At 42.2% G+C, this 15,542-nt stretch overlaps 1 protein-coding gene across 7 annotated transcripts in view; it reads right to left on the minus strand.

Moving 5' to 3' along the window:
* Nucleotides 1-15,542, minus strand: part of RAB3B (RAB3B, member RAS oncogene family) — a 41,357-nt gene that overhangs the window by 3,214 nt on the left and 22,601 nt on the right. For all 7 annotated transcript variants that reach the window (XM_072343483.1, XM_072343486.1, XM_072343489.1 and 4 more), the window contains 2 exons: nt 4,263-4,381; nt 212-336 (listed from right to left, as the gene is read on the minus strand). In XM_072343483.1, the coding sequence (XP_072199584.1) occupies nt 212-336; nt 4,263-4,381 (244 nt within the window). The remainder of the gene's footprint in view (nt 1-211; nt 337-4,262; nt 4,382-15,542) is intronic.

The following is a 15,542-nucleotide window of genomic DNA, read 5'->3' on the forward strand; positions in this document are numbered from 1 at the left end:
ATGCCACAATAAATTAGCATTGCAGATACAGCAAGTATTCAACACCGAAGAAGTAAAATACCAAGTTAGAATACATTAATTGTCTTAGCTGTAGTGGCACTTTAAAAGCATTTTCACTAAAAATGATCTTTTTAAAATTGTACAAATAAAAGGAACATGGTATGAAGAACTGCAGGAGAAAAACAATGGAAAGAAAAACTGCAACACATACCCAGCTGATCAGCCAGATGTTTCCCTTTCTCCAAAGGAATGATCCTTTCATCCTCCATGTCACATTTGTTTCCAACCAGGATCACTTGTGCATTGTCCCAGGAGTAAGTCTTGATTTGTGTGGCCCTGCAGCAGGATGAGAAAGATTATTTCCTTTCATCAGCCATGCCAAGACAATCCCACTTTAAACATAAATACCATTAAGCACAATATCCATATCCAAAGACAGTTGACTGATTGAAAGACAAATAACCAAGCTTACACATGAAGCAAAACGCAACCAATGTAATCTGCAACCCCATTCTATTTTATCATTCCTCGACTTTGTATGACAATAAAGTTCCTTAATACTCTGTGTTTTACAGATCTTTAGATCCAGACAAAAAGCTGAATTGAATGAAATGTAGGGCAAAAAACATATATCTCCATCAGCTGCAATCTCAGAGGAAAAACATCCAGTCATACCTTTTACAGTCTTCTCTGGAGAGAACACACATAATAGATACACAAAAATACTTCAGAGCAGGAAAAAAATAATTGTGATTTGCAGCATTTGCAATGATGACATTATGATGTTTTAGCAGCATCATAAGTTGTGTTTTGAGAGTCAAACACAGATGAAAGCAGAGTCATCTTTGCATCAACAGGAAAACCATCCTGGAGTCTGAAAGATGCAAAGAAACATGGAAAGAACTGCTAAAGAAAAACAGAAATTTACCTGATTGGGAAAATATGGGCTCTGTAAGCTAACATTTGAACCCAGCTGGATTAAGTGATACGTGAAGCAGCAAACAGCAGCTGCAATGACAGACTGCATACATCTGACAAACGCTAACATCAATAACAGAGGGATCAAGTGTGTGGGAGTTGCAGCAGGAGCACAGAAATGAACTTGAGCCACAGAGCGCTTTGGAGGCTTCGTGTGCTGAAACTGGAGTGGAGCTGGCTGTGAACCTCAGGAGTCTGACCTTACACTTAGCCTCCTTATAGTTTTTCAATGCCAAAATAACAGATAGGTATTTTTATAACGAGAGGACAAGTCTTTTCTCACCATCCTCACCGGGTTGTCACAGAGACTGCAGTATTAACCTGGTAGCATTAGTTTTCAACCATTTTCCAGGCTGGCCTGGCCTATTTTATCTTCACCAAGACAGCTCTATCTTTTATGTCTCCCTCCTTCCCAAAGGTAATTAGGCTGCTGTGCTGGCAGCCTAATAGGCCCTCATATTCCATTCCTGCTTTGAACAGTGAGCCTGTCCCTATTCACCTTCCCATATTTTCTCCCTGCTCACCCCCAGTGCAAGTTGCTTACTTGCTGTTGCAGTGGAAATCAGATGGTGTGTAACTCCACAGTTGTACAACTCCACATTGTACAACTTGACTTCAAGCAGCAGTCTGCTTGATGTCCACTGTAAAACACAAATCTAGGGCAAGCCCACCACACAAGTCTGGGCTCACACTGCAACATGCAAAATTAAGAAGTATCAATAATAAGAACTGAAGTTTCATTGCATGGAGACATTTGAATAACTATCAGGGTGGTTCAGCCATTCAGCATAGAATTATGGAAGAATATCTGTGACACAACAATAATGTTATGCCTTATTTGGGCTGAACTCTCCAAATTAACGATGAAGTATAATTTTTCAAATTCATGCTGAGAAGAAAAATAGTCTCAGGTTCACAGCATCAACAACCCAATTTGGATACCAGCCTTAAAGATAAATAAAGCTAGTGATTTGTGAACCCAGTTCTATGAAGGATGGTCCAAATTGTATTCCACTTCCCACACAGTTTCAAATGAGGTATAATACACTCATTTATTTACACACAAAACTGTCAGGGCAATGTCAAAGAATAACTGGCAGAGGAGACTGTTAAGAAATCTGGGAACTGAACTGAGAGCCTTAAGAGCTCATTTAACCCTTTCACTTGGCCTACAGAAAATACATCTTATTCATGTGAATGAAGATCTCATTCTGTACATGACATCAAGAGCTCGTCTAAATGCCTGATAAAGGTATGACCTTTCTTATTTAGGACAAAAAGAGTACCTTTAGGAAAAAAAGAGAACCTTTTGTTCAGGTGAAGTATTTCTGTAGTGACACAAAGGAAACTCAAATACTTTACAGTGTCCATTCTTAAGAAGGGCATAGGAAAAGGTCACCTAAAGAAATTCTAAGGCAGTTAGAACAGCCATGGAGAGAAAGGCTGCAGGTTACAGCATCTTGTTCCACTCCAGTAGCAGACACCTTCATTTTCCAGAGATTGTACAGTTCCTGCAATGGTTTCTGGTTTGTTTTTGTTTGTTTGAAATATTAACTGTATCACCAAGTGCAGTGGAAAACAGAAAAAAAGAAACCTACATATTTACATACCCATATATTTACTATGCTAGCAGTAAATATCAGCCCAGGGCTGATACAGTAGCACCAACAGACTAAAGTCTGGATTTGCATTTCCAGCTGCTTCAGAAGATTAAGACAAAAAAAATCTCTTAGCTGCATCACCACTAGAGGACTCTGCTGGCTTTGCTACGGTCCGTTGGTTCTTCTGTGGATAAGATTCAGAAAGGAAACGGGCTATTGCAGGCTGATTTTATCCACACCCCAACCACTTGGGCTCAGAATCTTCAAGCTCATAGCTGGAAAGATTCCTGACACGACAGGTAAACATCAGCAGTGACGGTTCACCCCTGTCCTTTTGCTGGAAAGTTCCTCTCAGCAAAGTTCCTACTGCAGCCGCTGCGGCACAGGGAGACGGTCAAGTAGGCAAAGCTGACCTTTTCTTACACTGCTGCACCATTGCTTCTGATGGAGCAGATGTTAGATCATTTCAGTACAAAGCTTCAGCTTATACTTTGCCTGAAGTTTAAAACAGTAGCTCACAGTAGTAGCTCATAGATGAAATTTCATAGATGAACACTCCTTCAAAAAAATCTCTGTGAACTACCCCACTCCAAGCCCTTCTTAGTTGTTTATTTTGATAGTACTTAAACCCTGTGTGTTTGCCTTCTGGTTGGACGGCATGCACACAGTGACCGGTCAGACAGGTAGAACAATCCAAGTTTCCACACATCTTGTTGCAAGAGTGCTCCTTTCAGGACCTTTCTTCAATCCGCTTAAAAATACAACAAATTGCAGACAGACACGTTGATGGTGTCTTGATACTGGATATAAGGTAAAAGTGTAGACTACATATTTAGATATGATGATCATCATCAGCTGCTTGAGTGGACAGTGAGAATGAATAGCAAGCAACCTCAGAAGAAGGCCAAGTTAGTAGAAACATCTAACTATGTTATTTTGGCTTCTGAGTTACAACCTAGCTTTGATGATAATGGAAAGATGTTCAATAAAAATGAAGGCTGAGCTGGATGCTAAGAGTCAGAGCAGGTTAAGGAAATTTTAAGTCACCTATCTGCTGCCATCACATACTTCTGGGAGGTCACTGAGATCACTGAAAATTCATCTGTCAGACTTAAGAGATTCCATTAACCCCTGTGCTACCTTTCTTTGCATGCTCACCATATCTATCTGCAGTATAAAGCAAACAGCAATGACTGCAAGATATCTGAGGTCACCTAAGTCTCCCCTATCAACATGATATTCATAACAAGAACTGATGTTCCAACGCCAGTGCTCAAAACCGAAAAGTCAGAGACATGATTTGGTTTCTTTGCAGTTCTTTACAGCATGGATGCATCCTCCCCTCCACCCAACTCTGAACAGACTCCAGCTGGAGGGGTGTGTGAAGGAATTCCTAATTTCTGCCCAGCACAGAGATTGTTTTCTGAGCTGGACTAATGTGGGAGAGGGACTTTGGAGCCCCTTCGAGAGGAAGCCATGGCAGAACCAGAGCTCCAGCAAGAAGGTCCAGCCTTCCACTCACCTGTGTTGTGCTTACAGCTTCCACCTTGCCCAACAACTACCACCATGGGGTCCACAAGCTTTACCTATGGCCACATGCTCTGGCATGAAGAGAACTGGCCAAAAACAAACAAACAGATAAAGAAACAAACCTAGCAACAAAAATGATAACTTCTTTCCTACCAGTCCTGCACTGCATTGAAGGAGTCTTCACTGGTGATGTCATACATGAGGATGAAGCCCATGGCTCCTCGGTAGTAGGCTGTAGTGATGGTCCTGTACCTTTCTTGTCCAGCTGTATCCTGGAACAGAATAGAATACTCAGGCTTTAAGACTCCATTTCTCAGAAACAGGAGCTGCAGTTAGGTCCTGTATCTAAAATAAGGCAATCACTTTTATTATTATGCATTTAAAAGTTCTCATTTGTTCCCACTGAAATAAGCTTTACTTACATTTTAGCATTAATTGGGCTTTTGCATCAATGATGATCTGTTAAATGCGTTTTGACACATGTACTATTAAAAAAATAACCAAAGATGTCAACCCCTTAATTGCTCTTCTCTGCCTCAGCCGCAGTGCAATAATAAAACGTTCACAGAGTTCACTGAGAGCTGGTGCTTCAAAGCAGAGGCAACAGAAAATCGTCCAGCACTGTACCTAACAAAAGACATAAATGTGCTGCAGTTCAGTGTCATGGTTAGAAATATGTCACTGAGATGGATGTTGTGGGTGATTCAGTTCTAACCTGAGGTTAGAGACAGCAATTTAAAACTCGATGCAGTGAAAATTATTCTGCAAAGTGAATTTAACGTGGACTGTCCCAATCAAAGTGGCTGAAGCAGGCATACTAATTTCATATTTGTTAGTCGTCAGCTTCACCTTAATTCTCATCAGTGCTGAAAACTACCCTTTCCTGGTGTTTTTACTTCTGTTTTCAGCTTGACAGCACAAAGGTGGAACTCTGGGTCTGGCACACACAAAAGGAGCATTTTGAAAGACTTGAGACAGCTGTAAAATATGCCACCTACCACCTGTTCGATGCCAACAACATTTAGTCCTTGCAAACTGAGGATCATTTCTACATCAAATCAGCAGTCCTGCAGCCACTCTGCCCCCTCTGGACCTGCCTACTGAGCCATGGAGAGAAGCTGCACACTGAAAGGAGCTCTCTTTTAGGAAATATCTGTATCGCTTGAACAAAATATTTAAGCTACCTTTTGGCAAACAGCAACTCTGGAAAATAGGTAGCACAGTGCCTTATCTTCAAAGGGAGCACTAAACATTAGGTGTTGGCTGCTATTTACTCTTATGGGTCAGCAGTCTTGAGATGAGTCCTTAAGTCTTCTAAAACCCACACTTCAGAAAACATTTACTGCCAATTAATTAACAAAGATATCCTTTCTCCAGAGAAAAAGAGCCAAAAAATACGTGTCGCTCATACAGCTACCTGGAAGAGAAAAATACCTTCATGCACAAGGAAACATGAGAAAAGGAAGATCAGCCATGAACACTTGTTGCTCTGCACGAGCACATCACAGACACACTGTAGGAGGAAGGTGCTTGTAAATAAGCTCCCTGCAGCTCACTTAAAAGGCTCTGCCTCTTGCTGCCATGAGACTATCCACAGCTGTAACACAAAGTGAATTTCCCAGGGGAGGGCACGCAGCAGGAATTCTGCTGCACAGCCACCACGCTGAAGAGATTTTTTTGCTGAAACTTGCCCATTTATTTCCAGATGGGGTAGATCACAGTCCGCCATTGTGTGATGGCTACAGGATATTTCTCTGATTCTCTCCTGACCAGAAGTACCAGAGTGAGGTGGACATCCCCACGTAGCATGAGCCATCGTTTCTTCTCCCACCACTGACAAACCCGTTGCTGAGCTCTTCTGCTCAATGACACCACATCCCCATTTTTGCTGCTCAGCAGCTAAAACCAGCTGTGCCACCTGGCTCCTGGCAGTGAGAAAAGTCTCAGCAACAATATTATCACTCTGCTTGTTCAGAGACATGAGAGTTGCTTTATTTTAGCCTGATTTCCCGAGGACGCAAAGATCATAAAATCATTGGTCTCCACAGCGCATGTGTGTACACTTCTTTTAACACTGGAAACTACCAAAGGCTCCTGACCAGATTTGACCAAGGAGTGGTCTCAAAGCAATGCTCTTACAAGTGTTATGGAAACTGGTGAAGTGGAAAAGAGAGACGTGAAGCACACTCCTGGTGAGGGAAAATGCAGAAATGCGACACTTATCGTATCAAACAAAAAAGGATCTGCAGGAGAGGCTTTTTTCAAGCCTCCTCAGGAAGCAGTCCTAGGGGGGAAAGGCCTCTCTCTTTAGCAGAAAGATCTAAATCAGTACATGTAACTTCTCAACTGAATTTGACAATGGTGGGAGCAGGGATCTGGCCCTGAGGAGGCCCTGAAGGGATGACCAGCAGCCACAGGGGAGGCTTAGCATGGCTTCAGAAACATGCACTGGCACAAACCGAGCACCTGGGTTCACACTTTGTGTTCAGGCTGTGGTAGTGCCTTCAGACTGAAATAGGGCAGTTCTAGATTTGAGCATTCTGCCTGTGTGCAGCAATGGGCCCTGCTTTATAGCTCAGTGAGGGACAGGGATGCAGCTGCAGGTGGTACTGGCTTAATTTTCCTGATTCACATCGTGGTTTAACACTGCCTTCACTAGAACTGCCCTCCTTCCCCAAAACACATACATTTTGCAACATAAATAAGAGAAAATAAGCTACAAAATCTGAGGTCTGTTTCTTCAGCTTGGACAGCAGCTGCCCTTACATCAGTTTAAAACACCGCAAAGCAAAGGTAATTAGGTGCTGCAGTTCTACGTGCAAGACATTTATCCAATGAAGAAGATGCATAACTGACACAGATTGCTTCTCTCACCCCAAAGCTGTTAGAAAGATTTCCGGGTAAAGCACAAACTCATTAGAAGACAGGAGAAGCAGGCAGCCGAGGCACCGGCAGGGATCAGCAGAAAGGCAGGGTAGCACTAATTAACAATCCAGGCAAACACCTGGGAAGAATAACATGAGCCTGCAGCAGCCAGAAGCCTGCTTGGCTTTCCCCAAAGAACAATCAGCTAGCTTGGTTATAGCCAAGAGCAGAATGGTCTCTGCAAGGTGTATTTTACAGTAATACACTAACAAACCTGTTCCTCCATAGCTTACATGTGTGCCTGTCCTTGACACAAACAATTAATAAAACCCACAAGACCATTAGTTGGTCAACTGAAACAAAAATGTGAAGGTTTTGCATTAATTAGCAATCCAGTCTCAGTGTTTATCACAGGGAAAAGCATCTCAATGCATTGACGTGGTGTTCGGATGCACTATACTCACAAGGTTCACCACCCAAACATTCACAGGAGCACAACCAGCTTCTTGTTATTTACTTGGCTGCCTCAGCAGCAACAGTGAGGTACTCACACAGGAAACACGCTTGAGGTTTTAAATCACAGCAGACGTTCTTTGCTGCTGCTCTGCAAGATTAGAATCCCTCCCACTGTTCAAGTGCAGATTTCCAGCCACAAATTCTCTTTTTTTTTTTTTTTTTCAAAACAAAATGTCACCAAAACTTCTTTCTTGTACCACATTGAATCCCCTCAGCACTATGACTTTTCCAGCAGCGTACGTGACCAACATATTTCATAATAAATAAACCTTGTTTTGTTTTAAGGATTATGTTTTTGTTGCTTGTTGTTTTTAAAGAAGAACAACACAGAAGAAAAAAGGTCACCCGTTGTCCAGCTGAATGGCAGCAGCAATTACAAACAGCACACGTGGCCACTCCACTGCTGCCATGAACCTAGGACCCTCCTTGCCTGGGCTGCTATGAGACTCAGAAAGGAGGCTACACCAGCCCCAATAACCAGCACCAGGAAAGGCCCATATTGATGGCAGAGGGCAGTTTGCTGTGCACCTTGTGCTCAGCCATCACACCTCCTGCATGTTACTTGAAGACACGCACGCACACACTTTGCAAAAGCAGCTTTTTGACTGGAAGCCACCACGCACCAACTAAATAGACACCATATAGATTAGGAAGGGAAAAAAACCACACCAAAATGCACATGGGTGAGTGAACAGCGTGACCTTTGGCAGACTAGTATGTGACATTAATGAGAAAATGCTAACACGGAGCTTACTGTTCCTGCTGGCAGCTAGAAATAGGAACAAACAGGCAAGCAAGATGAGTCACTGGTTAAGACATGGAAAAGATGCGATGTCATGAAAAGCCTGTGAAGTTTCAAATGCTGCGAGGAGCAAAATAACACCTGGTTCCTTCAGAGCTCAGCACTGATTAAAATGCTCCATTTCAACAGATTGTATTGAGAGTTTTTCCTTTCTTATTATTGAATGCTCCTGTTGCTGAAGAGTCACTGGAACCTACTCAGGCACAACCAGATACCTTGAGAGTCAGCTCCATGTGAACAGCATTAGTAACATGCAGCAAAACATTTCTGTTGGGAAAAAAAGAAGGAAAACATACACAGTAAAACCATTCTTGTCCTTCGTGTAAGAGGTTCTACCCTTACAAAGTGTTTTTTAAACATTCTCCTATCTTTGCTCAACTTCCTCTTCTCTAACTGCAAATAAACACTTTGAGGTTGCAGCAAAGTCCAAATACATTGCATCCCTTGATAGACCATCTACTCAGGGCAAGTAATAAAACCATCTCTGCAAAGACAAACTGAAAATAGAAATAGATGAGTCTGATTGGATGCAATTTTATAGAAAAAGTTTGCCAGTTTTGCAAGACCTTTTCAGTTTTTCCACATATACTCTTAAATTATTTTAGCCAACCATTGCAAGAACAGCTGTATAACACAGAGATGTCTCAGCAATGTCAGCCACTATAAACAGCATTAATTTGCTGGAGTTGTTGAGAAACAGATAAATTAATCACTGGTAGAGTAGCTCAGAAGCAGCACTATGCTACCGTCAATAAGCAAGCCTGAATATTCTACATGTTCTGTGCTGCAGCGCACTGGATGGATGTGTGCTACCACTGTGTGGATCATAATGGTGGTCTTCTGACCCAAGGCGATAAATAACACAAAGGAAGACCTCAATACATTATAAATCAACTTCCAAAAGAACAAATGCAAAATTCATGAGGAGCAAGTTAAGTGATGTATGGCACAGACCTGGCTAAATTCAGTAATCTGGTTCTTTGATCTGGAAACTAACAAGAACAGGTGAAGGGAATTAGTGTTATCGAGCTATCAGTCGCCTTCCCCCTCAAACACAGGCAAGCAAACCAGCAAATCCCAGCTAGGAGAGCAGCAGAATGAGACCCAGACTTCCTGGAGCCTATTTCTAGGTGATCAAATGTCATGGTAACCAGCAAGAGAGGCAGCAACTGCTCAGGTCTGTGCAGCTGGGCAGCAGCTCCTGCAGCACTCAGCATTGCCCGGCTACATCCTTTGCTGCTTGACTCCAGGCAAGTCCTTCAGTTAACTCATTTACAAAGCTGATACGTATGTCCAAAGGTGCTTATGAAGCTTCAAGGCTATATGCCTGGAGATCTGATTGTATCCCTAAATGTAAGGAAACTAGTTTAGTATTCTGCTGCAAGCATCACTCCATGGAAACGTTCCTGTCAACAAAAGATTTCAGCCTATTTAGCAGAGGACCGGGGCTAAATCTGGGCCTCATTCACAACCCTCCCCTGTGCATATTCTGTTATAGGGGTCAATTCTAAGACTAATACTTAGAAATTTTGGGCAATTTGCTGTAGGTTGTCCTGCTTAAGCAGTGGAATTGGTGTAGGTGATGTTCAGAGGTCCCTTCCAGCCTCAGCCATTCTGTGATTTGAGGAAATCTTAGTGGTATTTAATGCTCAGTGTTTCCCATTCTTCCTGTTACTGGGTCTTCAATGTGACAGGACCTGAGGTAAACTGTCCCCAAGCAGAGACCACATGTCACTCCTTTCTTTGGGAATATACCATGGGTAATGTGCCCAGAGACAGCACACTGCCCACCCAATCACTTGGGGAAATCATTTCCATTTGTACCAAGAATAGAGCAATACTTCCAATGTTTACAATTTTGCCCATGTTATGGTCTTTCTGAAGCCTCAATTCAGGTGAGCATTAAACTATAAAAAACAGTGAAAGTTGTAGCATTTGGGAAGGTGGAACAAAAGCTTAAAGACAACAAAACTCAAAAGCAATCTGAAGCTCATAAACTAGAAAGTAAACCAGAAGGAACAAAAAGCATGCATCTCATTTCAGTGGAGCTGAAAATACATGATGTTAAAATTCAACAATTACACGAATCCTTCTAGCTCCTATGTTTATATTTGATGAAGATGGGCAGGTATTTCAAAAAGCAATGCAATAAATCTGATGCAGTTCTCACTGGTGAAATGAAGATTCTGCTTACATTCACAAAAGCCTCATGAAAACCAATCAAATGGAATCTGGACCTTTCCAAGCAAGCTCACATCTCTGCTGAGAACAGAAAGAAATAATTTCATTTGAAGAGCTGCTACTTTGGATTAGTTGCAAGCATCTTAAAATAGAGGCTTAGAATTTAAGTGCTTTATGAACCACAACAGTACGCACATGATGATGCTCAGTAATAGCACAAGACAAAGATCTGCTACCATTTACCATAATATTTTCTATTTTAACTACGCAGCCCAGATGTGGCTCTGCTGCACTCCTGAGGCAGCTCAGTAAGCAGCTGAGAACTCCCTGTGGGGCTGCCACGTGCTTACAGTGCCAATGAGTTTCTCAGCATCACGTCTTTGCAGGATGTTTTATGTTCATCCACCTTTGTGCTTGACACTGTCTCCTCCTTTCCAGATGCTCCTTGACATCTTGAGCTTCTCTACTTGACATTTCTATAGCATACCAATCACCTTTACTGCTCATCTCCACAATGCCTCCCCATCCTCTCCAGGCTACTTGCTGCTTCCCAGTAAAACTGGGACAGATGCTGCTGGGCACACCTTACATTGCTTTTGAGTATTAACATCTGGAAAATAAGCACTGACAAATGTTCGCACCAGTGTGAATCTCACACATCTGAAAGCCAACAAATACTGAACAGACATTGATAAGAAAAATACTAGTGGAGAACTTCATCACATTTTAATGATTTATTAAGCAATGCAAGGCATAAAAGCTACTGACCATTTCAAACCCAATTTGCTGCTAGGCTAACATGTTTACATGTACACAAGTGGAAAAGGTCAAAGAATTGTCATCCTAGCAGGCAAAATACTAGCTGCAGGGGAGAATTTTGGTTCACTCTAGCAGCATTGTTTATGCTTTTTGCAGGATTTGAGCCAGACTGTCCTGAAGTCAACAGCATTACTTTCATCAGGGGCAAACCCACCAGACAGAGAGAAGCACCATGGACTGCTGCTTTAGCACACAGTGTGCTTACCTGCTCTTCTTTGCAGAGAGCTATGGGGCTGTGTACCTGTAGGTCCCTTCTGTCCCCGCCAAGCCCTGCAGCAGGATTTTGGTGAGGCTCTTGAGCACAGCCTGCTCTGCTCAGTCCAGATGGGGGACTGAAGAAGAATACGAGTTATTTACTATGACAGAGAAGAAAAGTAGAGCCTTAGGGCGCATTCCTGGCCCCACGTGAGTCCACAGTCACTCTCCTTGTTTAAAAGAGTGCAGAAGCAAACTCTGGGGCAAAGCATGACTTTGAAGTGAGCAGATTTAGACATGCCAATGAGCTAAAGACATTTCAGCAACAAGGGTACATGACTTCAGCAACCTAACAGCCTCAAAAAGTGATGAAACTACATGTAAATGAAAAGCACATTTTACCCTCCACTTTTCTTGCCTCACTTTGATGTCAAAGAATTAAAACACATCTCAGTTTTGGAGGCTTTAGAGCAGCAACAGAAGCTTTTGTTTCAGCTCTCTCGATCTTACCCTGATGCTTTATACCACAATTCAGGCAGTGACAGGATCCAATCTTCTTTACCAGCTTTCTCAGGGACCAGAATGAGTTTCCATTTCACTGGTACTGGGGTACGAACCCCAAAACACCATTCCCAAAGAGAGCCCAGAGAACTAAGAGTGTTCTAAATCCTCGTTATCTTCAGCAAGCAGGGCACAAATCAACATGCTGCAAAACTTCAACCACAGTACATACAGTTCCTGGATTCAAATAGTCAGATGATAAATATTAGATGATAAAAAACAAACACCTCAGTTCTAATCTCAAAGAGTCCTTCCACCTCACTAATGAAATCACAACAGCGCTGCATTCATTAGGATAGTTGTATCAACAGATATTGTTATGTAAAATTTCTTAAATAAGATCAGGCAATGTTCTGGCACATGTTTATTTTATTTTAATTAATAAACAGGCTGGCTGGAATGAGATGTAAACATAACCGACCTCCACATATGCCCTATCTTCCAAAACAGCTTATTGACAAGACCTGTGCGTGCAACCTCCATCCACGCCTGCTTCAGCAATATGTTCACTGCTTTGCCACTCTGTGGAAGAGGCCACATTTCTGTGTGAAAGAAGAAAATTGCAAATATCACAGGAGCATTTGACAGACAGAGAAGCTCATCACTGTGCCAGTGAAAGAAAATGGAAGGAACCATACCAGAAGCTCTACACTGCAACTCTCTATAGGGAATGCACCTCTGAGAAGGAAACATCTCATTAAAGAAAGAGGAACTGAAATGAGCCAAAAGAACAGTGGAAAGAAATGATGATGGAAAGGCTGGCTTACTAAAATACTTTGGAAAGTTGTGTTTGGATGAGTTAAGAAAGAATGGGACATCCTCAGACCTTATAGGGCTTGTTTAGCCAAAGGCAAAGCAGGGGGCTTCCTCAGGTGCTGGTTCATTTTGCATAGCGCTGCCTACTCAATTCTCACATCTCCTTGGGGAGAAAACTAAAAAAAACACAACAAAGTAGAACCCACAGGTTGAGATAAAACTAATTTACTAAGATAGAAAAAAGGGAAAGGATGGGATTTTTCAGCTGTGCCACTGATGAATTCTGTTGTGCTGATGTGCATCTGAATTCTGAACAATTCCATAGTATAGTAATGTACAGTAGTGCACAGATTGAGAACTACAACCACACTGTCACCACCTCTACAACTACACAGCTGTTGAAAAGCCATTTGTTCAGATGTCATTCTCAGAATTCAGGAGCAAATTATGGAAATAAAATTAATGAAATTATCTAAAGAAAACAGAAACTCGATTACAGGCTTCACACTGTGTCTCAATTAGCCTGAGCTTAGATCATAATTCTTAGGTGTTAAGAGGATTGCTAAAGAAAATGAACAAATAAAGAAAAAAAAACAGCCAACCAGGCACATTCATGATGTTCATAAGCAGCATCCTTTTCTTACTGCAAGTATTGGAAAGCTTCAATAGCAATCGCAGTTGAGCATCTGAATTTTCAAACACACACTATTACAACAAAAGGAAAGAAGAAATTCAAAAGCATTGTGTTGCATTAACTTGATAGTGCTATGGTAAATAGTTCTGCTATTTTGTAAGAAAGATTATAAAGAACACGAGTTACCATGGTACCATTGTGCCTCCCAGCTTCATGTTTTCAACACAGAGTGAATACAATAAAGGTAATGTGGAGCTGTACTTTCTGCACTGCAAACTCATTCATCTTTTACTGTGGGAGACCACAATAACCATATTCAAAACTCATCATAGTTTCCACAACTGAAAAATGATTTCTGTGGTACCCAGACACAGTTTTCCAAGGTAACTTTGGACAAAACATCACATGGCTGACACATGGCCCATTTTTTTTGTTCATTCTTACAATGGAAGGAGGGGATTGTCCCCCTTCTCTATGCCTTTGTGAGCCCCCATCTGGAGAACAGTGTCCAAGACTGAGCACATAGCTCAGAAAGATGCAGAGCTGTTGAAATGGGTCCAGAGGAGATGACAGATTATAAGAGGGCCGGAGCACCTCTCATACAACAAAAGGCTGAAGGGGTTGGACTTATTCAGCCCATAGAAGAAAAGGTTCCAGGGAGATATCATTGTGTCCTTTTGGTACTTAAAGGGTGCTTATATACAAGATGAAAGGCTACTTTACATGGTCCAATAGTGGCAGTACACGGGGCACTGGCTTTAAACTAAAAGAGGGGACATTCAAAGGAGAAATTTTTCACTGAGATAGTGGTGAGGCACTGGCACAGGCTGCCCAGAGAAGCTGTGGATGCCCCATCCTTGCAGACCTTCAAGGCCAGGCTGGATGGGGCTCCAAGTACCCTGATCTGATCTCCAGGGCCTTTCAGGACTCCTGTTGAGACAATGTGAGGATCACCTCTCTTCACTGACATTTTACCAGCAAGTGCTTTTCTCCTAGCTGTACAACTGGCATCCTGCTTCCACAGATTGCCTCCTGCCTCTGGCCAGCTCCAGTGCCCCAGCCCTGCTTTTATGCCCTGGTGGTGCAGAGATGACATGAATTTGGTATGTGTGTCAGACACATATCTAGATATGACAAAACTAGTATCCAGGACTATTTTCTGTACTTCCTAAAGCAAAATACAAATTCTTCAATGACTGAGAAGTCACTGCTGCCAGTACACATCTTGACCCTACAGAGGAACCTGGGGAAAGAGGAGCAGAGCTCCTCTCTTTCTGATCAGGTTTAATACATCTGACTTCTGAAAACCATGCTTTAATCCAGTGCTGAAACAGAAAGTTACTGAACAATCAGATGGTGAGATATGAGTAAAAGCCAATATACATTTGCAGGATTGTAGCTAAGCTGATGCTACTAGGAGCATAGGAAGAAAAGCAACACCAAGGAAGGCACGGCCACTCTCAGTTACTTATGAAGAACAACATATCATACCTAGTTGATTTCTAGCCATGCAAAACATCGGAAAGCCTTCCAACCTACAAACTGAATGTTCACAAGAAAACGTTTTCAGCCCCAGGTTTGAATTGCTGAGAACTTGGAGTGCTGAATCCAACGATCTGCTTTCTCATACAATTCTCCATGCTGTTATTACACTTCTTCCTCAGCAAAAAACATCTAGAAGAAATCAGTTCCAGTTAATTAAAAACTCAAGGAATGATTTCAAAGATTCATCTGGGCAGGGTGCCTATACTTCATGCACTTTTAGTGGGAATTCAGTATTGCATTTGAGCCATAACCTCTCTCTGAAACTTTTTAAAAAGGAGAATATTCTGGCACTTTGCAATGCAACCTCTTGGCCTGGAGGGAAAAGATTTGCTGAAAACCAGCACTTTTTTCCAAAGATAGTGTGGCAGCAGACAGCTGTTAGTACCTGGCAGCTGCGGGCTTTCACACCTCTGTATGGGGTAGGGAGCTGTGAGCCCCCGAACTCTCTGTATTACTGCAGAGCCAGCCAGGTCACCCTACTTCAGCAGAACAGCTGTTTCAAATGGGAGAAGGACAAATTACAGGCATGGAACACACAGGTGATGTTAAACACAGCAAC

This window comes from Excalfactoria chinensis, chromosome 8, assembly GCF_039878825.1.
Source record: "Excalfactoria chinensis isolate bCotChi1 chromosome 8, bCotChi1.hap2, whole genome shotgun sequence".
Lineage (NCBI taxonomy): Eukaryota > Metazoa > Chordata > Aves > Galliformes > Phasianidae > Excalfactoria > Excalfactoria chinensis.